Here is a 25,959-nt window from a genome sequence, read left to right as displayed (position 1 = left end):
GAAGCTTTTGCCGGCCCTGGCCTCTGAGACCCAGGCCTGGAAGTGTGCTCTCCCTCCTGTGGCTGCACACATAGTCTCACCCCTCCCACCCCTGGGAGACAGATGGGCATGAGGCATAGGCAGCTGAGGTCAGGTGGCAGAACTGGACCTTCCTGCCATGGCAGGGGGCACAGACAGCACAAGCATGTACTTCTGCTCCAGCACTGGCACAAGCACAAAGCCACATAGCCCTCTCTCGGCAGGGTGCTCCTCATAGGAGTGGTTCCTTGTACTAAGAGGGGTGTTATTGGGAAAGCAGTGGGAAGGGCTCCATACCCTCCTATGGCTTCATGCCCCCCTGCACAGTCCATGAGGGCTCAGCCTTGTAGACTAGGGCAAGCCTCAGAGCCATCCTAGCCTCAGTTTTCCCACTATGTCAAGCAAACACTAGCCATGATTACTGCTGCAAGAGGACCACGGGGGCTGCTCTCCAGGGGCTCTACAAGCAGAGGACCACCTCCCTATGACACAGCATACTGCACTGACCCCAGGCTCAGGACAGCCTCCACTCCAGGATGGGGAGGAGAGCCTGTCTCAGAGTTAGCTTGTTGCAGCAGCAGCAGCACCTTATGCATGTTAGATGAACATTCTCAATGCCCAGCCCTGTCCCCTGTCATATCAGAAGCTCAAAGATAAGCTTGATATTTGTTTTTTAATAAGCCCTCTAGGGACTTGTGTACTCAAGTCTGAGGATCACTAATATGAGTGAACCCTTCATTTCTCAGATGCTACATCAGGGGCCCAGTGGAAACAGACTCCACTAAGGAAATCCTAGAATTTCCAAGTCTTCCCCAGGTACCTCCCTGGATTAAGCCTAGACTACTGACCTATAAGTCCTCACCCCAATTCCTGAGGTCATGAGATGTTGTTTTCCCATGGAAGAGGTAGGAGGTGCTATGATAGGAGAAGGGAATGCCCTAACATGCTGCTAACAAATAGCCCTTGCCAAAGGGAGACCTGCCCCAGTGCTGGGGAGGTTTGCCTGGGAGACCAGGAGAGTCAGCCTGGAGACTCAGCTCATTGTGATTCTGCTGCCAGGGAGGGATTAGATGAGCCTAGTAGGAACAGGTCCCCTTCAAGGACAGGGTCCTGGATGAGGGACCAGCACGAATACCCAAGGCAGGCAAGGTTCAGTGGGGGATTGGTAGAGCCCATAGAGGCCCGTGGGAGGAAACAAACAGCATTAGCTAACGCCCTCAGTACATAATATGTACCATAAGTGACACTAAGTGCTGGTGTTGAATCATCTCATTTATTTCTCACAATAACACCAACCCACACTGAGAGCATCCAAAGATGAGGACAAGGCACCAAGGGCAAAGTCACACTCCAAATCTCACAGTGAGACACAGAGGACCAGGATTCAGGGCAACTAGCTGCAAAGAGGTGAGTTTTGCCAGGATCCTCAACTCTGGGAATCTTAATGGGTAGAGGGAGCACTAACTACTGCAGAGGTTTGCTGGGAGGATCAAATGAGCCCTCAGTATAAGTCGCACACTGCACTAGCTGGTTATCACTTCCCTGGGATCTGATTCCCATCTGTGAGATTGCTCAGCACCCCTCACAGGCCACAAGGGTGCCAGGACTCAGGAAGCCAACCCTGTGCTGACACTCTAAAACCAAACAGCAGTAGGCACCTGGTCATGGTTAAAATGCACAAATCATTCCAGGCAAGGCCTGCTGGTCAAATCTGCATCTAATTGAGACACACAGGTGACTCGCATGCAGGAAGGATAAAAGGCCACAAACCTATCCCGCTGAGAGTTCCAGCCTCCAATGCCTTCTGCCAGCTAAACCAGGTGCCCTCAACTGTGGTTGCACACCCCAGAGGCTTTTCAAAGCCATTCTGCCCAGCTCCCACCCCAGTGGGTCTGTCTTAACTGGTCTAGTGGGCAACTCAGGTGCTGGCATTTTTCAAGAATTTCCAGGTGCAAATGGGAGGAGGAAGCCCAGGCAGGCCTTCTCCTGCCTCTGCTGCACCTGGCTACAGCCAGACCCATTGCCAGGTTACAGACACTGCAGAGAGCTCAGTGAGACCCAAGGACCAAGCAAAGGGATGGTGAGGATGGAGCTGGCTGGTGTGGGCCACCTTCTTTAGGACCCACCTTCACCTCTGCTCAAGTTAGATGGAGTTGGCCTAGACCAGCAGAAGGAGTGGGGGGCAAAACAATACCCCTAGATGGATTCCTCTCAACTCCTAGCACCTCCTCCTCTGTTCAGGCAGAAGGGCAAGCACCTTCTAATTATAAACCTAATCAATTCAGAAAAAATGTGCTCACAGAGAGGCGGGTACAAGTGACTCACTCTATCCCAGGGGACAGACCTTGAAAGCTGCCCCCCTCCCACCAGGTGGGCATAAGGGGCAGTTGGACAGGACAGGATGAAGGCTACAGGATGAGAGGCAGAGGCCCTCCCACCAGCTGCGTAGACAACCAGTTTCCATAGCTGGGTTTACCTGGCTCTCTGGGGCACATGGAAGAAGGGGGCCTCTCTGTATGAGAGCTGATGGCTGGTCCCTGAAAGGGGCCATCAGTCAGGTGGGTAGGCCATACCCACTCCCCTGCACAGCCAGAGGTAGCCCTGCAGGGATGAGTGTGGACAGGAAGAGCTTCCTGAAGAGGCTGAGCCCCAGAGGCCCTTTGCTCCCTGCTGGCCTGGGTAACAACATCTGGTTGGCCAGAGGGGAGGTGGGCAAAGCAACGGGGCCTAGGAGCTTCTTGTAGTTACACGTTGTCCTCTCCCCAGATCCTCCCCCTCCCTGTCCACCCCCATCCCATACCACCACTTTGGTGGCCCCAATCCTTGAGGCCTGACCTGAGGTGCCCCATCCAGGATCTCTGCTGTTATTCCCCAGAGCATGACATGGCTTGTGAGGTCTTGCAGCCACTGTTCTATGGGGCTCAAGCCTGCTGCCCCCCATACTGGCCCAGAACAGGTAACACTGCCTTGGGGAGTCCCCATACAGTTGCAGCCCCCAGCCTCTGCCTCTTGCTCCTTTAATGCCCTTGTCTGCACCCTCATGGTGACCATATGATCCATACATGCTTGAGTCCTTTCCTGTGGTTGTATGTCCTGGACCCAGCACTGTGGAAAACAGTCAGAAATGTGGGGTGAAGACACATGTTCTCTGTCTCTGAATCCAAGGGGAAGCTTCTGGGATGCTCTGAGCTTCAGTTTCCTCACCTGTCATTGGGTTTCTTGTCCCACCTCCCTGCAGGGCTGTGTAAGGGTGGAGTGAGAAGATGGCAACCAATGTGGCTGTGTCCTTGGAGTGGACCAGATGTGGTTATATGCCATCCACATCTGTGCCTGCGCTCAATGATACCCAAAAGGCCCAATGTCAGCTACCACTGATTCTAACTTATGCCTTCTGACCTAGAGGTAGCTGTAAGGCCATCAGCCTCCAGCCCCAACTACATGTTCTCATTGAGGCATGAGACAGGTGGACTCATTTTGACCTGTGTGTCCACAACCCAGAAGTCAGGGATGGCATAGGTAACACCTGGAAACTGTTCATACCTAGGGGGACAAACTTATCTATGGAGCATGAGAACCACTAAGAAAATGCCCCCTCTTCACTCCAGATAGACAAAAGCATCACTGAGACTGACTGATGTTGGAACACATCCAGGTTATTTATTGGCTCTGCTTCCCTGCTTCCTGCTCCCCTGGGAGTAGGATCCCATATTTCCCAATGAAGTTTCATACATAAGCTTCATTCATATGTCAGCTCTGATCTCTAGGGAAGGTGGCTCTGGAGAAGCAGCCATCATCTTACTTCTGTGCCCCTCCAATGTGCAGAACATGCACATGCTGGAGCCCAAGGGTGACGGATCAGGACTCCCACACTCCAGCTGTTGGTTTGGGCAATTACTCCAACTGCATGAGCACTGGCTGATGGTGGCACCTGAACTCACAGTTGCTGTGAGGAGTGCAAGCACAGGGTGTATGAGGGGCCCAGTACAAATGCTCACATGTGCGATGTGCTACAGTACAGAAAGTGAACACTGCTCTCAGGGCTCTGCTCCATCTGGAAGGTGCATTCTGGGACTCTGCCTTAGAACAATGCAGGGAAAAGACCCCCTTTTAAGGGATACAACCACAAACTTTAGTTTCTGAGTATTCACAGCTCCACTACAATTTATATATGCACACATGTGTGCCCTTGCACCTTTTAAGGAACATAATGCACAAGCACAGTGTCAGGGAGCCGGGTTTTACGAGACTTTCAGAACCTGAAAAAGTTGAGACAGTAAGAAGAGAGATCATGGGTGGCCCAGTGCCATAAGTCACTCTGGGAGAGAGAGACAAGAGGATTTGGGGAAGATTTTGCAAAGAAGTATGTACAGAGTTCCCTTTTATAGCCTCTTCAAGGGACTTCAGAGATTTTACTGCCTCACACTGCTCCAAAGCTTTCTCATGTGTTCCATGCCAGAGGCAGCAGAAGTAGAGGAATATCTGCTTTTGGCCAAGAGCCAGACAAGTGCCCAAGAGACTATACACCTTTTGTGAGTTGGGATACAGTCCTTACTTCCTCTCACAAACTCCAGTTGTCCCAGAGACAGGCTCAGAGACCCTGTCACCCAGGCTCTTGGTCCCAAGAGCTGCAGCTGCAATAGAGACAGACCCAGAGGGTCTAAGCAGAGCTGCTGGACTTCCTGCAGCAGAGCCAACGGAGTTTGGCATCTTGCACTTGTCCAGTTCTGGTTCATGGCTACATCCTTTCCTAGTCTTATGTGCTCTTCCTGCCTCCTGTACAAAGGATGCCCAGAGGATGAAAGCCCAACAAGATCCAGGATGTGGGGGAGGCCCTATACCACCCAGTGGTCTCAGAAAAGATACTCCCATAGCTAAAGTGTAGCAAACAATTTACTCAGATATCCTTGGGTAAGAAATATAAATGATGTTGGCTCTAAAGGAGTATCCAATCACAGCACTGTCCATGTACAGGGTTATCTCTCCTCACACCTGTCCTGGGAGTCCTGTGCACCTACACCCCTCCCAGGAGATTCCCTAGTACTCTCAAGAGACATGCCCCCATCTCTCTGCTGTTAGCCTCCATCTTGAGGCCTAAGTCTCTGGGAAAGATGTTGGTGTGAAGGGGAGGGCAGGAAAGGTGGCCACACTGGACAGGGGCCTCATCCTTTAGAAGTCACATGGGGAAAACCACAGCCTTTCCCACTCATTGGTTCTCTCAGGTCTTCAGGCTTTGAAGGTCCAGCTACCTACTTACTTTTAACACCAAATCTACTTTCCTAGGACATCCTAGGAAAGGAAAGGAAGCATTCACCTCCTAATACACCCAGCCCTGGGATGTCTACATGAAGCATCCTGATCAGTTCCAGAAGGACTAAGGGAGAAATATTGGAAGGTAGATCTAGGAGGTAATGGGCCAGCCCCAAACACATTAAACCTCATCCAGTGGGGAATGGGAACAACAGCCTAAGGAAGGGTGTTTCTTATACAACTGGACAGGAACAGGCTCCTCTATTCAACTCTCAAGAGGGAGCTGTCTGGGGCCTGTTCCCAGCACACATTCAGAATTCTGTAAGCCCTTTCCAGATTCTAAAATCTGCAGTTTTGGAAATTTTCTGATATATGTCAAGCAGCTTTTAACTAACATTGTACTTTAAATTTCCATCATCAGGAGTTAGTCAAGCTATGTACTGGGCTTTACAAAACTCATCTCACATAAATGCAATTCTCCTATAACCCAGAGATTCCCATTTCTCTGATAAGAATATCAGCTCATGAGATCTGCTTTAGGCTGCTCAGGCAGGCAGCAATGTGCAGGTCTGCCTAGGCTTGCCTGCCCCAAAGCCCTGTGTTTTCTTGGACAGAGACCCTGTCACCCAGGCTCTTGGTCCCAAGAGCCTGTTGGTTTGGGCAATTACTCCAACTGCATGAGCACTGCATGAGCACTCCCTAACATTGCCCATAAATGTTTCTGGCAGGGACAGGACCCATCTGAGCTTGAGATGACAGCTGAGACCTTTGCCAGGATACAGAGGCAAATGCACATTCCCACCACATTCTGCATGATTCCAGGGACTTCTAGGCTCCCAGAAGCTTATCTGTGACCCCAAGGAAAGTAACCCAGCTTCCTGGAAAAATGGAACAAAAATGGCCCTTAGGGCCCATTTTGCATGAGGGTTCTGCAAGGAGGTAGAGGAGGGGCCTGAGGCAGCCCCTGCCTCTGCCAGGCTTGGCAGTGGGGGATTCTTTCTGAGGCAGCATGGGGGCTTCTATTTTTTAACCTACTCAACAAAAAACCAAGACTATTTTTAGCTCAGCAATCTGCAGGGCATCACAATTAGCAACTGAAAATTACACATCCTGCCAGTCTCCCCTCTGCTGGCTAGGGAGGAGGTGGGGGAGAGAAAGTGCTCCTGGAGGGAGCTGGGTGCCAACCCTGTGTCCCCACCCTGGTGGGTCACAAAACCAAGACAGCATGCTCAGAGGCTTCTTTTAGGTCCATGTTGGCCACTTGGACCTGGCCAAGAGACACATGAGCCAGCTCTATCACAGGGACACTACCAAAAGGACCTAATTGCCCTTCTAGTGTTGTCTAATTCCCTGAAATTGTTTGCACAGAGGTGGCTTCACACAGTCCTTACTCCTCGTTCATTCATTCAGAAATGTTAACAAGGACCAGCCTAGCCACTAGAAATCCAAATGAAGGAAAATTCATTGCTCTCTGGCCCTACAAATCACCCATTGGAACAAGTAAGTCTGGCACAGGATGACCACATAGATAAAGGTTAGAGGAGGGTCAGTGCTCTGGTCAGAGGAAGAAGCAGGTGGTCAGAAGATTAGATGAAGGAAGGCAGTAACCTTAACCTTACCCATCAAGGAGGCTTACCTTGCTGTAGAGGTGAGCTTTGAGCAAAGACTTGAAGGAGAATTCTGGATAAAGAAGAGCCTAGCTATTAGAGGAAAGACTGTATGAGCCTTCACACAGTAGCTGTCTAGGAAGTCTTCCCAGAGCACATCCTGGCTGGCTCACTCACTCCAAAACAAGTTTTTATCAGTTATCTATGCCCATGACATCCTAAATGTGGATCTGTGGAGGTGTCCAGGTCATGGCCTCCAGCAGTGCAGGACTTCCCCTAACCCTGACTAGAACCAGGTCACAGGTGGCCTCCACCACCAGCACATGCCACCGCAAAGTGGCAGGTCCTGCTCATCACCTGCCTAACTACGCCCAGCCCTGCATTGGTCTAGGGTGGATCCAGACATGGAGGGTAAGTTCCCAGTCCCTGGAGAATCTCCTTGGGACAGGTGGTTCCTGATCCCCTTGGCAGTGAACAATCTCAGGGAGGGGAATTGGCTGGAGCTGGGGGTGTCAGGGACTCACTTCACACAGGGGGCTTCTAAGCCAGGTAGTTGCAATTCAGGCTAAATTGGTAAATGAAATTCTTGTTTAAATGAAGGAGGGAGTAGGTGGGGAGGGCACACAATTAATTCCTATGTAAATGCAAATCTCTAGGTAATCTTTAGTGAGTCAGAGGATTTGCCTCAGATTATTAGAGGGGCGGAATCGGACCCAGGGGTGCTTAACCACTGAGCCACATCCCCAATCTTTTTTATATTTTGAGACAGGGTCTTGCTAAGATGTGGAGGCTGGTTTTGAACTTGTGATCCTCCTGCCTCAGCCTCCCCAGCCGCTGGGATTACAGGCATTTGCCACTGCACCCAGAGAATCAGATGATTTTGACCCACTCCTTGGATGGGAGACAGTTCTAGTCACTTCACGCATCCCAGAGGGAGAGGTGAAAGGTCAGGTGTTCTGGTTTGGGAAGAGGTTCACTGGCCCTGGGGACAGAGTGTGCAGGAGGCCAGCTCTAAGGACTTCCTCCCTTCCTTGCAGCAGGAGGCATCATACTTCCTCTCTCCCTAGCCTCAGTGTCCTGGTAACAGGTCAGATGGCAGAAACCCTTTGCCCATCACCTCCCTTATCCTTCCCCATCCTCTCCTGTTCCCTAACTGGGTTCAAAGACCAGAAAATTCAGGGAAAGGAGGCAGCTGGCCATGGACAGGACACTTCCCCACAGTCATTGAGCTCCCACCTTCATAAAGGGCAATTTGACATTCCAGCTAGCAGAGGTGCAGACTGGAAAAGAAAGCACCCTTCCCCCTGGGGCACAACCCATATCCCCCTCTTCTGACCTCCTATGGCTCTGTCTTCTCTAACACCCCTGTCATCACAATTTCACTATTTCAGCGTGCCTTAATCCACACCCCTCCCCCTACTCCCTGCCCCACCTTCCCAGAGGCTGCAGTCTCCATCCTCATCTGGAGCCAGGAGCCTGCACCCAAGTCCTAAATGAAGAACACAAGGTGACTTGTCAGTAACCCAGTCTCTCTGGGTATCACCTGCACGGTATTCATTGTGAGCACCACCTTGTGCGAGAGTCTTCAGCTAAATTCTGCCTCATTTATAAACACTACAGTGGGTGCAAGAGGGATGTGGAGCCAGGACCCTAGAAGTCCAAACCTGTTATGACCCATCACTCTCAAGTGGTGGTTTCTGGACCCCAAGCCTAAGGCCATCCATCACGTTTCTTCACCCCAGGGCTGGAAGACACTCCCCTAATGGTCCAATCTACACCCAGACTCTCCTGCCTCAGGAACTGCAGGAAACTGCCCCCAGGCCTGTCTACTCTTCCCAAACCTAAGCTCCCAAATCTCCCTAACTTTGAACTGAAATGTATCTCCTTTCCACAGAGTCCTGGTTCTGTCTTCTTGGGCCTCATCTGATGGATATGCAGAATCCAGCTGCAGGCACAGGTTGGCCCTGAGATAGTTGGGAGGCTAGCCTATCCCACCCATTTGTGGGCCAGCACCCTCTTCTTTAAGACATCATCTCCAGCACCTGCTCACCAGCTGACAGTGAGCACAAACCAAAACCAATGAAGCTCAGGATAGCCTTAGTAGCTGGTGGGTTTCTTTTTTTCTTTTTTTGGTACCAGGATTGAACCCAGGGGCACTTAACCACTAAGCCACATCGCCATCCCTTTTTATTTTTTTTATTTTGAGACAGGGTCTCGCTAAGTTGCTGAGGCTGCCTTGAACTTGTGATCCTCCTGCTTCAGCCTCCCAAGTTACTGGGATTACAGGCATGCACCACCATGCTCAGCACCTGGTGGTTTTTGATAGCAGCAGAACTGCAGAACATTTCTGATGGGCACCTGATCTACGGGTTGCCTAGCTGCTGTCCTAAACACAGATAATAAGAGGGGGTGTTTCCCTCTCTCTGGTCCCACCTCTGGGTCCCCTCTCATACCCACCATTCCTAGGACAGCCTACCCAGGTCCCCCTCTGTCGACCAAGAAACAAAGAGAATCTGCCTCCTACTTCTATGCAGCTTGATTCCTCGACCTGTTTGCACTGCCCTATCCCAGGCTTGTGGCATTCAGAGCTGGTTCTGGTCTAGGGTGGGCTGAAAGGTATGGGGTATATCTCTTTTCCCAACATGTCTCTTTTTTATTTTTTATTTTAGTTGTAGATGGACACAATATCTTTATTTTATTTTTATGTGGTGCTAAGGACTGAACCCAGTGCATCACACGTGTGAGGTGAGCACTCTACCACTGAGCTACAACCCTAGCCCCAACAGGTCTCTTAAGTTCTTACCCGCTTATCCCTCTGAACCCCTGTGGCCTCTGCAGAAGGGAAGAGCAAGCCTGGCCCCATCCCTGGGATAGGGCCTAGGGAGCTCCTGCAGCACCCAAGTCCCATCCTCCTAGCCCAGTGACCATCAAATGGACAGAGGGTGAGGGGAAAGACATTGCTTTTCACATAATTCAAGCTTCAAGAAGTCATATTCACCAATGCTGCAAAGAAGGGCAGTATTTACCTTTGTGCACCTTTGGGGCTGGCCCAGGCAGTCCTGAGGCCTGACACAGGGCTGCAGGCCATGCTCCAGCAAGGAGGCGGCTGCCATGGGAACCAGAGTGCCAGCCGCAGTACCTCACCAGGCGCCTTCTCCACAAAGGCCCAGGCTTAGGAGCAATGCTGATAATTAAAGCTTTGTTACAGACCCATGATTCATTTTTTTTTTCTGAATTCTTTTCTATTACCAAATACTATTTGAATTGACTGAAGGAATCTTGCCATCTCCTCTTCACACCCCTAAATACAAATTCTGCCAAGTCTGGGTTTTTTCCTCATTCTTTTTTCCTCCTCCTTTTTCCCTTTTTGGCCAGTCAGCTTCTTCTGGTAGCTGCTCAGGAGACAGAATGTCATTGTCCACCAATAACTGCCCCACTATTGAGATTCAAGAAGCCCAGAGATGGAGCAGGTGGGATTTCAGAGAATCCCTGCCCTTTCTAGCAGGCTTGCCTCCTTGCCTCCCACTTGGCTGCTCCAGGACCAGGGCAGGGCTGGGGCCTCCTCATGCTCCCACCTCTGGCCTCACTCCCTCTTGACTGACTCCTTGGAACTCAACTCGGATTACTGAGCGCCTCCTACACTTGGGGATAGCTCTAGGATTCCAAGAGGCCAAGCTGGGTACAGGCTTGGACACAAAGCAAACCAAGATCATCTTGGAATCCAGTTTTGTCATTACTAGGAGTCCGCTTAGGGTGCCACAGAGAAAGGAAGGTAGGTATACACCCTCACCCCAACTGGAGTTGCCCCTGGAGTTGCCCCTTCCTAGACGGGGCATCCACTGAAGACTTCTGGGACAGGATGTCCTGCTGCTAATCAAAGCCCAGCACACTGGCCAGGGTTCCCACCTGGCTCCAACAGAAAGACACCCCATGTCTTGGGTCAGGCTGAGAGCCAGACAAGGATCAACATGGCTACAAGACAGAGGGACAATAAGCTGCCTGGGTCAGAGCTAAGGGCCCCAGAGAGGCTTGTCGGAGGGATGGATGGGTGAAGTAGGCCTTTCCAGGAGTGAGCGGCTCATATATGGGTGCTGGGATATAGAAAAAAGAATGGACAGTTCTTTTATTTTTAAATGACATCTAATTATACCAAGAAAAGATTTTTCATTTGTGCTTAAAAACAATAAAAATCAATTTCCTTTGCTTGAATTGGCATCCTCCTGGCAGACACCCACAGCAGTCCTCCTGAGATTCTGAATGCTATAGAAGCAGGGAGCTCTGTGTTTGTCAAAGGGCAGGGTATGGCACAGAGGGGCATCCAGCTCCTACTGGGCTAGGAAAGCCATGGCCTTGTCCACTAGCTGCAGATTCTGGAACAGGACAGGACACTTCCTGATACTTCCTACCACATGCTCTGTGGGTAATAGCTCTGGGAGGTCCAGCGGTATCATCACCTCTGTTCCTCCACACTGCAAAATGGGGATCTGGCCAGGGCCTGAGAGGCCTGAGGCTGAGCAGTTGGATATTTGTCTCTCCATGAAACTGACCAGGAGACTTACAGCCACTGAGTTACACTGGCAGAGGGCTTTCCAGTGCTAGAGCATCCCACTCTTTCCCAGGAGGGCACTGCTATCCACCTGCCAGACAAGGTATAGGCATGTGGGCTGAGGATAGTGCAGAACCCAGGAAGCTAGCCCAGGTTTTCTATCTGCAGGCTGGGACTTCCTGCCAGTGTTGACCAGACACAGAGAGACTGCGATACTAGGATTTATAATAAGATATAGATCTAAGTATCTATATATATGGATCAATCTATCTAGTCATCACCCCATTTCCTGATGCACAGTTCCCCAACCCTTAGAATCTCCAAAGTGACGTATCTTTCTATATGCTAAGGTGATTAGTGGATGAGGGTTCCAGAGTAGCTTCAGGATGAGACTGGTTGTCAGGGAAACCAATCACATGATTAGAAGTTAGAACTTTCAGTCCCACCCCACCCCAACCCCAACCTTGGAGGAAGGAAGAGGGGCTACAGGTTGAGTTGATCATCAGTGGCTAATAATGCAATTAATCATGTCTATGTAATGACAGCTCCATAAAACCCCAAAATGACTGGACTGGGAGAGCTTCTAGACAGCTGAACAGACGGAGATTCCTGGAGAGTGGCATGCCCAGCAAAGTCGTGGACGCTCCACACCCCTTCCCTCATGCCTTGTCCCGTACATCTCTTCCATCTGATATCCATCTGTATCCTTTATAATAACGTGTTTCCTTGAATTTTGTGAGCTGCTCTAGCAAACTAATCAAAGCAGAGAAGAAAAGGTCATGGGAACCCTGATTTATCCTGTCAGAAGCATAAGTCACAACCTGGGGTTTTTTGATTAGCATCAGAATAAGGAGCAGTCTTGGGTGCTAAGTTCTTAACCTGTGGGATAGCTGGTGTCTGCTGGAGAATCGGGTGTCAGAAATGCTATGTTGAGTGACTGAGAGTAGAGAATAGGAGAATATCTCTATTAGAGGCAAACTCCAGAGAACACAAAGCTGTACCCAGGAAATGCCATATACACCTCCTCATGGGCAAGAAAGACTGGCAGAACAACAACCAGAACTTGCTAGAATTTCCAACAAGGAATGGATGCCCAACTAATGAAAATCTTGTAATACATGTTCTTGGGATGAGCATTCAGAAATGTGAGGAGCCACCCATGAAATACAGAGCCAGAGGAACAGAAAGGCACATTCGTTCTACTGTTCAGAGTTTTTATCTACATTGTCAGATATCATACCACCAGTGAAGCCAAATGCAGTCCCTAAACCTGCCCAGCCTGGTGGTACACTCCTATAATCCTAGCTACTCAGGAAGCTTAGGCAGGAGGATCAAGCAACTTAGTCTCAGCAACTTAGCAAGACCCTTTGACAAAATAAAATAATGATTTTTAAAACTGGGGATATAATTCAGGAGTAGAATGCTCTTCATAGTATGAATGAGGCCCTCAATTTCCTATACCAAAAAAAGAAAGAGAGAGAGGAAATCCCCAAATCAAAATGTCAGGTGACAGAATGATAGGAACATAACATAACACAGCTGCATATTAATAAGCAAAACAATGAGCCAAAACATGCACCTACTTGATTGAAAAACTTTTCTAAGTAATGTTTGGGTTAAAGAATCAATGCAAACTCCAATTACAAACAAAAGAAAAAATAAACCTTAAAGGAAACTCCACACCAAGTGGTAAGGATTATTCAGCCAAAGCTGTACTCAAAAGAAAAATTCATAGACTTCAATACATTATAAGACTAAGCACTTGATTCAAAAATCAAAAGAGAGCTTCTAAACAAAACAGACTTACAGCAAACTAGAGTAAAGAATTTCTAAAAGGTAAACAAGTGGTTTTAATCAAAGAAAGAAAGTAGTACTGCTTATTAAATTCAAGAGCCTGATTCTTTGAAAACACAAAAAGATAAATCCCTGGCAGTTCTTATCAACAAAAGGAAGGGAGAGAAAGAGGGAGGAAATGCAAAAATACATTGGGCATAAAAAGAAGAAATAAGGATATGGAAAACAAGCTTTAAAAAATCAATTAGTTAATCTAAATTATCTGAAAGCTCTTTGAACTGGGATATTTCTAGAAAATATAAACAACATAGCCCAGGCGGGCTTTGTGGCCAGGGAGACTGGGGCAAGAGGATATGAGTTCAAAGTCAGCCTCAGAAACTTAGTGAGGCTCTAAGCAACTCAGTGAGACCCTGTCTCTAAATAAAATACAAAAAAGGGCTGGGGATGTGGCTCAGTGGTTATGTGCCCCTGGATTCAATCCCTGGAGAAAGAAAGAAAGAAAAGGGGTGGGGGGAGAAAACATAAATAATCAAAATAGACTAAACATGTTTAGAACAACCCCCCCCCCACCGCGCACCAAAAAAATAAAAATAAAAATAACCACAGTACAAATTAAGTTGACAGCCAACTAAACCTCAGGGAAATAGAAAAGCAAGCTGTGGCTGAGATAGTTCCTAAAAATGAATTATTTCAGGCCTTTGAGAGTAAAATAACTTTATATGATATTCAAACTATTTCAGCTACACAATTCACATTGAAAATTTTTCCTATTCATTTTATGAAGTTAACATAACATGATTTATAAATGTGACAAATATGTCTCCTAATAGGAAATACATATACATTCTTACCAATGAATATATATGAAAAATAACCTAAGAAACAGGAACATATCAGTAAAATGAACTCAGAAGCATTTTTAAGCACAATAGAGACTGCCCCAGTGGGATTTTTTTTCCATGAACAAGAGGATGATTTAGCTCAGAAAAGCTAAACAAGTCAACACATTAAAAGGTCCAAGGAGGAAAGACATTTGATGATTTTGCTAAATTCAGAAAAGCCCTTGGTGAAACTGAATATCCATTCTTGATGTATATGCTTGGCAATTAATATGGGAGTAGGGCATACTGTGCATGATGAAGAATATCTATGGGCAGTATAGGGCCTATTTCAGACACAGAAAAACTTTCAAATTTTTCTCATTACACTGAAGATCAAACCAAGGACAACTGCTGTTACTTAGTATTAATTTGCATCTTTTGGAAAACATAATAAGAAAATAAATAAAAGACACCTTATTTATGAAGAGGTGGAATGTTCCTTATAATATGATTAATTTCCTTTGTTTTTTGGGAACTCAAACTAAAAATCTATTCAAACTAACAAGAGTTCAATAATCAATCAGCTAACATATATATTTTTTAAATCAAGGAATGACCTCTCTCTCTCCTCTCAGGTGCCCCAAACAGGGGCATGTGGAGCAGGTACTAGGAAGTTCACTCCAGCAACAATGGATAGAAGATGTAGATGTGTGTGTGTGTGTGTGTGTGTGTGTGTGAGAGAGAGAGAGAGAGAGAGAATGTGTGTTTGTGTGTGAGTATAACTGTGTGAATGTGTGAATGTGTCTGAATGTGTCTGGGTATGCATGTGTGTCTCTGTGTCTGATTATGTATCTGAGTTTGTGTATCTGTGTCTGTATTTGTGCCTATGTGTCTGCATGTATCTACTTGTCTGTGTATACATCTTGTGTCTGTGTGTGTCTAAGTATGTACCTCTGTATATATGAATGTCTATGTGTATGACTATGTGTATCTGAGTGTGTGTGTATCTTTGTGTAAGTACATCTTATGTCTGTGTGTCTCTTTGGACCTCCCACTGCCATCACCCTGGGACACTGGCCCACTGACATCACTCCAGGACATGCTATGCCCAGTGGGTCTGCTCTGCCAACCAGGTCAGCTATGCTGAAGCCTTGGCCACACAAAGGTAAACCTGCACCACACCTCACCCTGGGTCAGGCACTGGTTTCCAGCCTTCTCCTGGAATGGGCTCATCCCTCTTCTCAGGATGTCTGTTGTATGTTGTGATGCAGAAGGTAAGGAGGGAGGAGGAGCAAGGATTCTCCTGCTTCAGGGATTGCTGCTATGACTTGAGTCTCAGGAACCTTTCTCATCTAATATCTGTCACTGAAAGAGCAAAGCTGAAAGGGTTCACAGACACCTCATACCAGTGACCTAGCTCCCACAGATTTTGCTCTGGCCACGGAAGTTCTCTGACTCACACTCACCAGCACCAGGACAGGGGGTGGCTCACAGGGCAGCCACACTGACATTTGGGAAATGCCAGAGGCTGGGCCCACCAGGAAGGCACGGGACAGCGGGGGCGGGGTTGTTCCACTGGACAGTGGGTATGGCGGCAGGCCAGGACTTCAGGGCCTGCAGAGTTCCTGGCTGCCTTCCCCTTCCCAAGACCCGATGTCATCCTCATACCCCAACTGACTCCAGGTTCAACTGGGAGCCCTGGAGGGTGCTGAAACCTGTCTGCCTCTGAGCCCTCCCTGCCTTGTCTGGAACCCATAAGGACCCAGGCAGCCCATAACCTGGCATAGCAGAAGCAGCCTGGAATGGGAATTAGGTCTGACCCCTGACTTCCTGGCTGACCTCAGGCAAGTCACAACCCCTCTGAGCCTCAGTTTCCCATATGTAAAACATGGAGGCAGGACTAGCCACTCTATACAAGCCATTTACAACTCTCCTATTAGTTCCTTCCTTCCCTCACTTATGCAGTCAACAAACATCCACTGAAGCCTCCCAGTCTATGCCACATAAGACTGAACAGAAGAGCTCGTGTTCCTTCACATCTGCCAGACAGACAAGTCTTCACATCACATCACAGCAGGATCTCCTTGGCATTAAGGGTCTCTGCTGGGTGGCGTGGAGGCACAGGGGTAGGGAATGAACCGTGAAAGGGAAAGTCAGGGAGGGCTTCCTGGAAGAGGTGATTTTGAGGTGGGCTTCCAAATATAACCAGGGGAGTTTCCAGTGGATTAAGGGAAGGAAGAACAGGGAGACATAACAATTTGGTCTTCTTACAGACTCAACTTTCCCGTGGTCACTCTCCAACAGCTCCCCTGGAAGGCCACACCCAAGTTGCCCAAAAGTGTGGGCAGTGCAGGCAGCTTCCATAGGCAGGCCAGCTCTCCCTTCCCATGAGGATATGATTCTTCCCCCAGGCAGACTTCCTGACTACCCCTCCCTGCCCATGGACGCTGCCACTGTGGGCTCGGGGTGTGTAATGCTGTGGATTGTACTGTTCCACTGCTCTCTGTGCCCAGGCAGAGCTAGAACCTAGAAAGCACATTCAGGGGGCCATTGTCATTAGATGCTATGGCTCCCCTCTCCTTCTCGGTCCTGGGGGCCCAACTCCCCAGGGACAGAATCCTCACCCTGCCTCTCCTGGGGAGCTCACTCAGAAAGGAGCCCAAGCAGTCAGGCCCCACCAGGTGGGGCCCAGGAAAGCACTATCTGAGACAGCTGGAGCACACTGCCTATGGCCTGGAGGTGGCAAGGAGCCTGCAGGATGGAATACACCTGGCTCCAAAGTAGCAAATCCAGCCCAGACCTCTCCTGACTGCCTACCCCTGCCAGGCAAAACCTCATATCAACGTGTCCCCTGTTCACTGCCTGCCTCTGTAGTACCTGCTACACCCTTGCCACCTCTGCCAGTGGCAATAATCTTATCCCTGGGGCCAGCCCAACTCCTTCCATCTCCAGTGCCATATCCAGACAACTGCAAGGCCTCTGGCTTTCCTTTAAATGTGTCAGAATCTTCTTCCCTCCTCTGCTACCTCCAAAGTCCTCTGAGTCCCTGATTTGTCCCCTTTTCCACTGTAATCGCCAACTGCTATCCCCAGCCCATGCACACAGCTGGCTGCTGTTCCTCCCTGTTAAGTTCTTATGGACATATCACACCTCTGAGGCCTCCCAGGGCCATCCTACCTAAGGTATAAACACCATCCCACAAGGGTGATCAGCACTCTGGGTACCAAGTATCAGACCCCTGCTTGCCAAGGCGAACAAGGCTGTCATGACTAGTCCCAGATGGGACTGTGTGAGCCCTCTAGCTCTCAAGCGTTGAGTCAAGTGACCTGTCACTCTGGACTGAGTCATTTAAATGACACTGAGGGCTCTCTCTGGTTCCTGCCATGAGACTCTGTCATCTGGTCCCTAAGTGAGGCCCACGTGGGACAGGACTCAGTCAATTCTCAACAGGCATTACATGAATGAAAACTACACTGTGTCATTATAAGCTACTGGACTTGGGGGGTTGCTTTATTACTACAGAATAATACAAACTATTCTGACTGATGTACTTTGGGTATATTTTATTCCTCTTTCCCATTTCACTTTTTGCCTTTAGCTCTTAATCACATAACATTTCCTGAATTTTACTTACTGACTGTTCTTTTTTCCCTGGGTGAGCCACATGAGGACAAGGACTTTGGTGTGCTTGGTCCCTGCTGAACTGCAGGACCTGCACACAGCAGGTGCTCAATAAATGCATGTAGGTAAATGAGTGAATGAAAGGAAAAATGAGTCCTGCTGGCCACTGCAACTGGGCCTGTCTTCTCTCTGCACTGGGCCTCTGCTAGCAGTCTGAGCACAACTGTTCCATGCTTAGAAAGCTGGGGACAGCAAAGCTGCACCTGAGTCACACTGCCCAGCATGGTTCAAAGCTGGAGAAATTCAACAGTGCTCCATGCTCAGGAATAAGGCCAGGACCTTTCTCAGCTTCCTCCCTGCAGGGCTCCTCACTCTGGAGCATGGTCCTTGAAAACCCACTGCTGGGCTCCATTCTTTAAATACATCTGCCTTGACAGGGAGGGGAAGGTGGACTCCTGCAAGCACCACCCTGCCCTCACAACCGCCTCTCCCTTGCTCTCACTCTCACTCACACATCCCATATATAAAACACGCCCTCACTCTCGCCCACACATCACACATACACGCATACACACCTCCCACGTGCCCACTTCATCACAGACCACCCCCTCTCCAGGCACCTCCTCCTTGGGCCAAACAGGTGGTTCTGGGGCCCCTCGATTCCGGGAAAGGATCCAGAGTCGTCCCAACTCCTCGCGAACCTGACAGTGCCTGCGCTGAGCAGCCCCCCTCACCATCACCTGTTTCCCTCCCAGCTTTGCCGACGCTGCTCTAGCATGGGCAGTCATCGGCATCAGCAGGCAAAGCCAGGAAAGCAGCGGCAGCCTGGGCGCGGCCCGCCGAGCGAGTGGAGACACCTAGAGAGAGTGGTTCCCCAGCCCTGTCAAAGACAGATGCTCGGCTTCCCGAGCTTAGTGGCGCAGGAACCCCAGCGCGCAGCCCTGCGGTAGAAAAGGCGCTGCCCTGCGAGCGCGCCCAGGACCACGCCTCCCTGCCCTGCCGCCCTCCGCCTGCCACAAGCCGCAGCCCTACCTGGGGTTCCAGAAACATCCTGGCTGCCTGCTCCAGGTATTGTCCCCGACCCGGCAGGCGTCGGACTGTTGGAGACTCTTCTCCCGGCAGCTTGGAGCCCGCCTCCCGACCCCCAGTTGGTGGACTTCCCCACGCCCTCAAAGCCACCTCCAGGCGGAGGGGCGGGGCTGGCCCAGGGGCGGAGCCCGCAGAGCGACTGCACTGACCCGACCCTGAACAGCGGAGCCGCCGACGCTGCTAGCAAGGGACGGGGTTGGGGGTCGCTCAGAGAAGGGCACCGTGTGGACAGGGCGTATGGTCCTGAGGTTAAGTTTGGGAGCATCATGCCGTTTGGGACTCAGCGCAGGGGGAGGCGGTAGTGGTGGTGACATCCGGCTCACTAGGGCCTCCAGCGCCCCGGTCTCCTCCTTCTTTTCTTTTTTCTTTTTCTCTTACCACTCCCAACCTCACCTCATCATAGACATCCCAACAAAGCTACAGCAGGTGTCAGGCAGCATTAGGTTTGAATGCCCCCCGCGACCGGGCACTCGCTTCCCACAGCTCTGGCCTGAAGCATTTCACAGAACTCGCTGTCCTTCCATTTCCTTGAGTGAACACCGGGAACAAGCAGCTGCTTTTGCGGGAGGGCTAATCTGAGAGACCCCAAGGATCCCCGAGGTAGGTGGCAAAGTGAGGTGTCATCCCGCGCCCAAGAGTCCCAGCACTCAGAAGAAATCCTGTCAGGTGGTTGGTTTCCCTTCCACCGTGTTCTGAGGCCCCAACCCTAGCTCTTGAGACTCTGGATGGCAGAAACCAGACTCAGCCAAGGAGCAACCTGCCAGGAAGTCTGGATTAAAGAAGCAGAGACTAAACCAGAGAGGGAGCTGAAGCCAGGTTCTGGGGAAGGCAGAGCTGGCAGCCTGAGGGACCACTAGGGAGGAAAAGGATGCTCTCAACTTGAATGGTACAGAGAAGAACAGGGGATGCCCAGAGAGAGGCCAAGACAACCTCAGGAGAACTCACATCCTTCACCCACCCCCTGCAGGCTCTGTGCCTGGCAGCCTTCAGGACAGATACCTCTCCTCCCAGTTCCTCCTTCTCCTTTGTCTGCTCCCTTACCAGAAGCACAATTAGGCACTAGGCTGTCTTGATGGAAAGTTATTTCTGTCTTGAGGAATTCAGGACTGTGCTGGGTCCATTTGCTGACCTCCTCTATTTCTGTCAGTGCTAGTCCTGGGGCTGGACCCCATTTCTCATGGCTCCAGAGAATGCACTATTCTTACCTCATGATACAGCACCCTACAAGTGGGCAGTTAGGGGAAAACTCCAGGCAGAAATGGTGCAGCCACCATCTCCACCACTTCCTCCACCACCAACTTTCACACTGTCCTCTTCCCCATTCTGTCATGGCATATTGTTTCAAGCCATCCAACAGATAAAAGCTCACAGTGGCCTCTGCTGTTAACTAGTGGTTAACATCTGGGCCTTCAGGCCCTTGGGCATACATGGCCATCCCATCTCTTCAGACCACTCTGGAGTTCCAAGAGAGGTAAAACCTAGAGTCTTAGTCTTACCTCTGGGGTAAATTTTAGGCATCCTCCCCCTGCTTTCCTCATTCCTGTCCCATGACCCTGCAGGATCTCTGGCCCCTATGATGGTCATGGCATTGCCTCAGGAAGTCTATGTGGACAGTCAACAGCCCTGCTGCTACATGCAAGCCTTCCCCTCTACCTCTCTGAGCATGACAATCTAGAGGAGGGTGATGGGTGTTTAGCCCCTGTTGTCTTCCTATACTGTTCCAGTCGCTTCCCATCAACAGATATCACCAGTATTGCCCAAGGACCTCAAAAAGGTAAGATGCTTCTCCTGGAGTAAAAGAGAGCACCTCTGTCCTGGTTTCTGGCAGACAGAGTTGTCTCCTTTGCTCACAAGTATAACCTGAGCATTCATGTGTACATCTGATCCTCAGGCTTCCTTGTGCCCAAGGTCTGATGACAGGGGAGCTGACCCCTGCCAGCTCTCCTTCTACTTGAAGCTGTGGGTGGGACTATCCTTCTGGGAGGGCACGTGAAGACTAATGTGGGACCTCCACTGTCCTCATCAGCTTCAGAAAGTAGAGAATGAGCAAAGTCTGGTGTGGCTAGTGGACTTCTGCCAGGACTTCTGGAAAGATAAGATACATAGGAGACACCCCCTCCTTCCTCCAGGCAACAGGGGCTGGACATGAGACCTGGAACAGTGTTTCCATCTTTAACCATAAGAGGCACCTCTGAAGAAGGGCTGGAAATCCTCATTCTGGGATAACAGTGGCCCAGTATATCCCCATGAGTGCAGGATCAGAGGCTGGACCATAGCAGCAGATTCCTAATAAATGTCAGCACTTGCTACCCCAACACTGCAAGCAAAGGATCCCCATTACAATCTGAGTCAGGTCCCATCCCTCCTCTGTCCACAAGTTCCAATGTCTCCTGCCCTGATCATAATCAAAACCAGAGTTCAGCAGCTGTACTGACCCACTCCCACCTGAGACCTCAGCTCTCACTGCTCAGTCCTGGCATGGAACATACTTCCCCTGGTGTCTGTGGATACTCTCCCTCAGGTCTCTGCTACTCAGAGACCTTGGTCTCTGTCACCTTTCCAGTGACATATTTACAATGTCTCCTTCTACCCTAGCAATTCTTCCTCTCCACTGAACATTTTTTCTTGTGGTTATTCAATCTGACACTCCCTTGTTAGCCTGCTCCTAAAAAAATGTGAACTCCATGAAGACAGGATCTTTGTTTACTGCTACAACACAGTGACTAACATTTCCACACATATAAGCACTCAATGCCTATCTGTGTAATACATGTATGCACATGTCTGTGTATATGCAAATATGGATATTAATAAAGATGTGGAATAAGGATATAGATGTGGTATATGGATATGGATGTAGATGCAGATATTGATATGGATATATATATGACTACAGATATGCATATAGCCAAGAATATTGATATAGGTATGGATAAGAATATGGATAAGGACATAGATATAGATATGTACATGCATATACAAATGTAATAGGGATATATATTTGGATACAGATATGATGTGGATATGGATATAGATATGGAATATGGGTACAGATGTAGACAGGAATATTAATATAGATAGAAATATGAATATGGATATAAATAGAATTAAATAGGAATATGGATAGGGATAAGGTTATAGATATGGAATGTGAATATAGATATAGATATAGGTGTATATATCCAGCACAGGACTCATATACATAATAATAAAGAACTGAGAATGTCAAAAAAGTCAGAAGACCCAATTTTTTTAAGTGGGCAAAAGTCATGAAGGGATACTTCACAAAAGGGCAATAAACCTAAGGAAACACATTCAACTTCATTAGTCATCAGGGGGAGGGAAATTAAAACCACACGGTGGAATCCCTGGACACCCACTGCAATGCAAAATTGAAAAGGCAGAAAATGCCAAGTGCTGATGAGGAGGTGGCACAACTGAAACTCTCAGCTGCTGGTGCTCCGCCACTGGGACAGCCACATGGAAACACAGCTGACCATGCCTATGAGAGCTGAGCATGTGCAGACCCAGGAGTTCCACCCTGGCCCTGTAGGCCTGGCAGAAATGCTCACAGACTCACAAGAAGAGACACATCAGCTCTGCACAAGGGACCCAGGCGTCCTCCACAGAAGACCAGATTCCTGCCAAGCTGGAATTGGCCAATGGAACATTCCAAGAGAAGGATAAACAATGACAGACATACATACACAAGGGCAAGTCTCACCACCATGATGTGGAATTCAAAAAACTAGGCACAGATACTGAAGTAGGACCCCATCCATATCTAGCATGGCAAAGGCACCTACTCCATGGGGAGGCTGGGAGGTGCAGACTAGAGGGAAGGGGCTGGGAGGGGCCGAGGGGCCAGGGAGCTGAATATGGGTGCCTATTATCCCACACACAAAAAAAATCACAGAGCTGAACATTCTGACTTACGCATTTCTCTGTACATAAGTACAAAACAATTACATTAAGAAAATTGAAGGAGAGGGTTGAGGGTGTAGCTTGGTGGTAGAACACTTGCGGAGCCTTGGGTTCTATGCCTAGCACAAGAAAGGAAGGAAGGAAAGGGAGGGAGGGAGGGAGGGAGAGACGAAAGAGAAGGGAAGGGAAGGGAGAAATCTGAAGGAGAAAAAATGAGAACCCTAGTGGGATGGGCAAAAGCTGTCTGAGCCCCAGGGTCCTTCCAGGTCTAGTGGAGCCACACCTCCGACCAGAAGCCAACTCAGAGGCAGGAGTATATTAGGGACACTGGGTACCTGGGCCTTCCTCTCATCCCCTGAAGAACAAAGGCAGTCTCTGGTGAAAACACCTGCTCCCTCCTTTAAAAGATATAGATGCCAGTTGGGGCAGGAAGTGCCCAGTGGATTTTGGAGGATGAAAGGTGGCCCAAGGCAGGCAGCAGACCTTGCAGAACAGAGGAAGCGGGATTCCTAGTGCTCCACAGTGGGGACTGACAGGATCATACTCACCTGCTGGCTCACAAAGACCCTAAGGAGGATATAAGCACATGGGGACTGAGGCTCAGGATGAGGGGCCAGGTAACGGTGGGGCTCTGGCTCCTAACTCTGGCCTGCTTTCTCACCCAGGACACCCCATCTGCCAGGTGACCTCGTACCTGTTTGAATTATCAGTTCCCAAGAATAAAGCCAGGCCCATGATGCCAACTCAAAGCGGCTTGGTGAAACTTGAAGTGGAATGAATCAAACACTAGGGGAGCTCTAGAGACATCTTAGCTCCATGCTCCACGTGGGCCTTCTGCAGCTCCAGCTCTGTCCGGACCCAAGCCTCTTATACACAGCCAGTCTGCAGAGAGGTCCCCCCTGCCCAAAGCCACATCCTCCAAGTCCTCACTAAAGGCCACACTGCAGGATGTCAGTGCCCCCAGAAGTTGTCACTTATGGCCTTGTTGCAGTCACACCCAAGCACTCCTGAAGTTCAGGGCAGGTGTGTCCAACTGCTAACTTTGCCCACTGGGTAGACTTGATGTCAAAAGAGGACCCATAAGGCTCTGAAATTTCCCTAACACTGTACCATTAAAACTCCCCTTTGGAAGATAATATTCTAAGCAAACAAGAAACTAATGGTTTTAGGACATACTGGAACAAAAGGTTATTTGTTGGGAAGATAAATGGGGTCAGTTGATCCTTCTGATGACCCTCCCCATATCACAGAGGGAACTGTTCTTCCTGAATGAACTACCCAGTGGGGCAGCAAGTGTTCCATGGGCCTCTTCCTATGGCCTCAGCTTGCCCTTGATATCATCCTGAGGTGATAACAAATTGGGGTGAGCTGTGAGATCGCCCTGGGTGTATATATACACAACTAACCACGTGTATATAACCACGTGTGTAACTAACCATAACTAATGCACTGACTGCTCAGGACAGCAGCTGTTCTTTGCGCTCAGGGCTTCATTGCTCTCCTGTCAAGAGGCTAGGAGAAGGAACTCGGCACATCCTTTAGTATCTACAGCCACGACAGCTATCCCACAGGTCCAGCCCTCCCTGCTGCCTTTCTGCTGTGTACAGGGACTGGATAGATTGCAGAACCAAGAGGGGCAAGCAGATATCTGACAGCAAAGGCTGAAAGGGACTTGCAGAAGGCTATGGCATGGGTACCACATCCTAGTGAGCACGGAGCCCACCTTGGCTGAGCCCAGAAAAGTAGCTCCACAGGGAATTCAGCCTTTTATCAAAGACATGAGTGGCACAAACTGGCAAGGAGTGGCCCTTCTTCTAGGCCAGAGGCAGTTCGACACCCAGTCTGGGCCACCTCACCGCTGTGACTCAGCACCACACCTCAGGCAGGTCCCAGAGCCTGGGGGTAGAAGAGGCCAAGACAGGGGCTCTGAGGCTGAACCTTGCAAAAGATATTTAACCTCAGGCTAGGTAGGCCTCAGGCCTGAGGCATAACTGAAGCTGTGCTCAGGATGAGGCTTGCCTATGGGTTAATGCGGATCCATAATGAGCTGTGAACTCAGGGACAACAGAGGTCAGGAAGACCAGAGGGATGAGAAGGAACCACTGAGATTGGCATAACCCTTTCTCCACTTTGCAGGGAGGGAGACGTGATGTGCCTTGTTCATAGGTGCAGAGCCTTTTGGGCAGGGGAGGTTAAGCAGCAGGATAGCCCAGACCACTGTCCTCTATCTCTGTCACAGACACCCTCACCCTGCCCCACATTTGCTCACAGCCCAGCCTCATTCTTGACTGTGTACCTACCCCAGGACCCACACTGGTCATCATGATGAGGAGCATGTGCAGGGTGCCCCACAGTGGAACTGTTATCTGTTTTGGCACCAACCCAAACCCCAATGCAGTTTGGATATAATTTCTAGCCATCTCACAGGCTGGGACCTGCTCAAGGCTGCACTCTCAGCATCTTCAGGTGCAAGCAGGGTTGGAAATGCTTCTAGTCCTCACAATGCTTTTGTGAGCAATAGAGAAAAGCACCTTGTCCCCATAGGGTGTGGCTAGAGAGCAGAGAGCCCACTTGCATCTCAGTCCTGTGCCCCTGGTATGGCAGTCATGTTCTGAAGGGAACACTGGATGGTGTGTTTCTCAAAGGCATTTGATCATAGAGCTGCTTTCTCCTGATGTTCCAGGAGTCCATGGAGGGGCCAAGGGAGGCTCCTCAACGGGCCCCTGTGGTGGCTAGACACTCTTGTCCATCTGCCCATCTGCACCTAGTCTAGCTGTGAATCTACAGCAACTGGCCCTGTCTGCATGTTTGTCTTACCCATGTCCAGCTTCCTGGGTCAGGGCTGGAGGGGGTTCCTGCCAGAGTGGCAGCCACAGCAGAAGGCAGCTTCCATCATTCCTAATAATGCACATTCATTCCCTTGAATGTGCTCCTTAGGGAAACACATTAAGGTGCCACGATGGATTTATACCTTTTTCACTTGAGGCTTCCAAAGATCCTCTCATCTACTTCTACTTCCTAGAGGCCAAGACAATTCTGATATCCCCTGAAAATCTGCATCCTGCGGCTACTCTGAACTAGTGGCCAGTCCATACCGCCAGTACTCAGAGCATCTCAGGGCTGTCAGAGATGCAGGAGGTAAAAAAAAAAAAAAAAAAAAAGGGGCAGAAAGTCCTAGCTGGGGGCTTTCTCAGACAGAAGCTCTCAAACTGACCCACTTACCTGGGAACTTGCTAAAAAAGCAATGCCCAGGACCTCTCCACAGAAATCATTCCTGCCCCCAGGGGTATGT

General features: G+C 49.6%; 1 protein-coding gene across 1 annotated transcript in view; it reads right to left on the bottom strand.

The window, feature by feature from the left end:
• Rasgef1a (RasGEF domain family member 1A) overlaps positions 1–18,756 on the bottom strand; it is a 29,575-nt gene extending 10,819 nt beyond the window's left edge. Inside the window, exon 1 of the mRNA XM_027947900.3 lies at positions 18,687–18,756. Coding sequence (XP_027803701.2) covers positions 18,687–18,704 — 18 coding nt within the window. The 5' untranslated portion in view covers positions 18,705–18,756. The remainder of the gene's footprint in view (positions 1–18,686) is intronic.
• Between the last annotated feature and the right edge of the window lie 7,203 nt (positions 18,757–25,959).

The sequence above is a fragment of the Marmota flaviventris genome, chromosome 4, assembly GCF_047511675.1.
Source record: "Marmota flaviventris isolate mMarFla1 chromosome 4, mMarFla1.hap1, whole genome shotgun sequence".
Taxonomy (NCBI): Eukaryota; Metazoa; Chordata; class Mammalia; order Rodentia; family Sciuridae; genus Marmota; species Marmota flaviventris.
The sequence above is the reverse complement of the archived record's forward strand: the minus strand, read 5'-3'. Positions and strand labels throughout refer to the sequence as shown.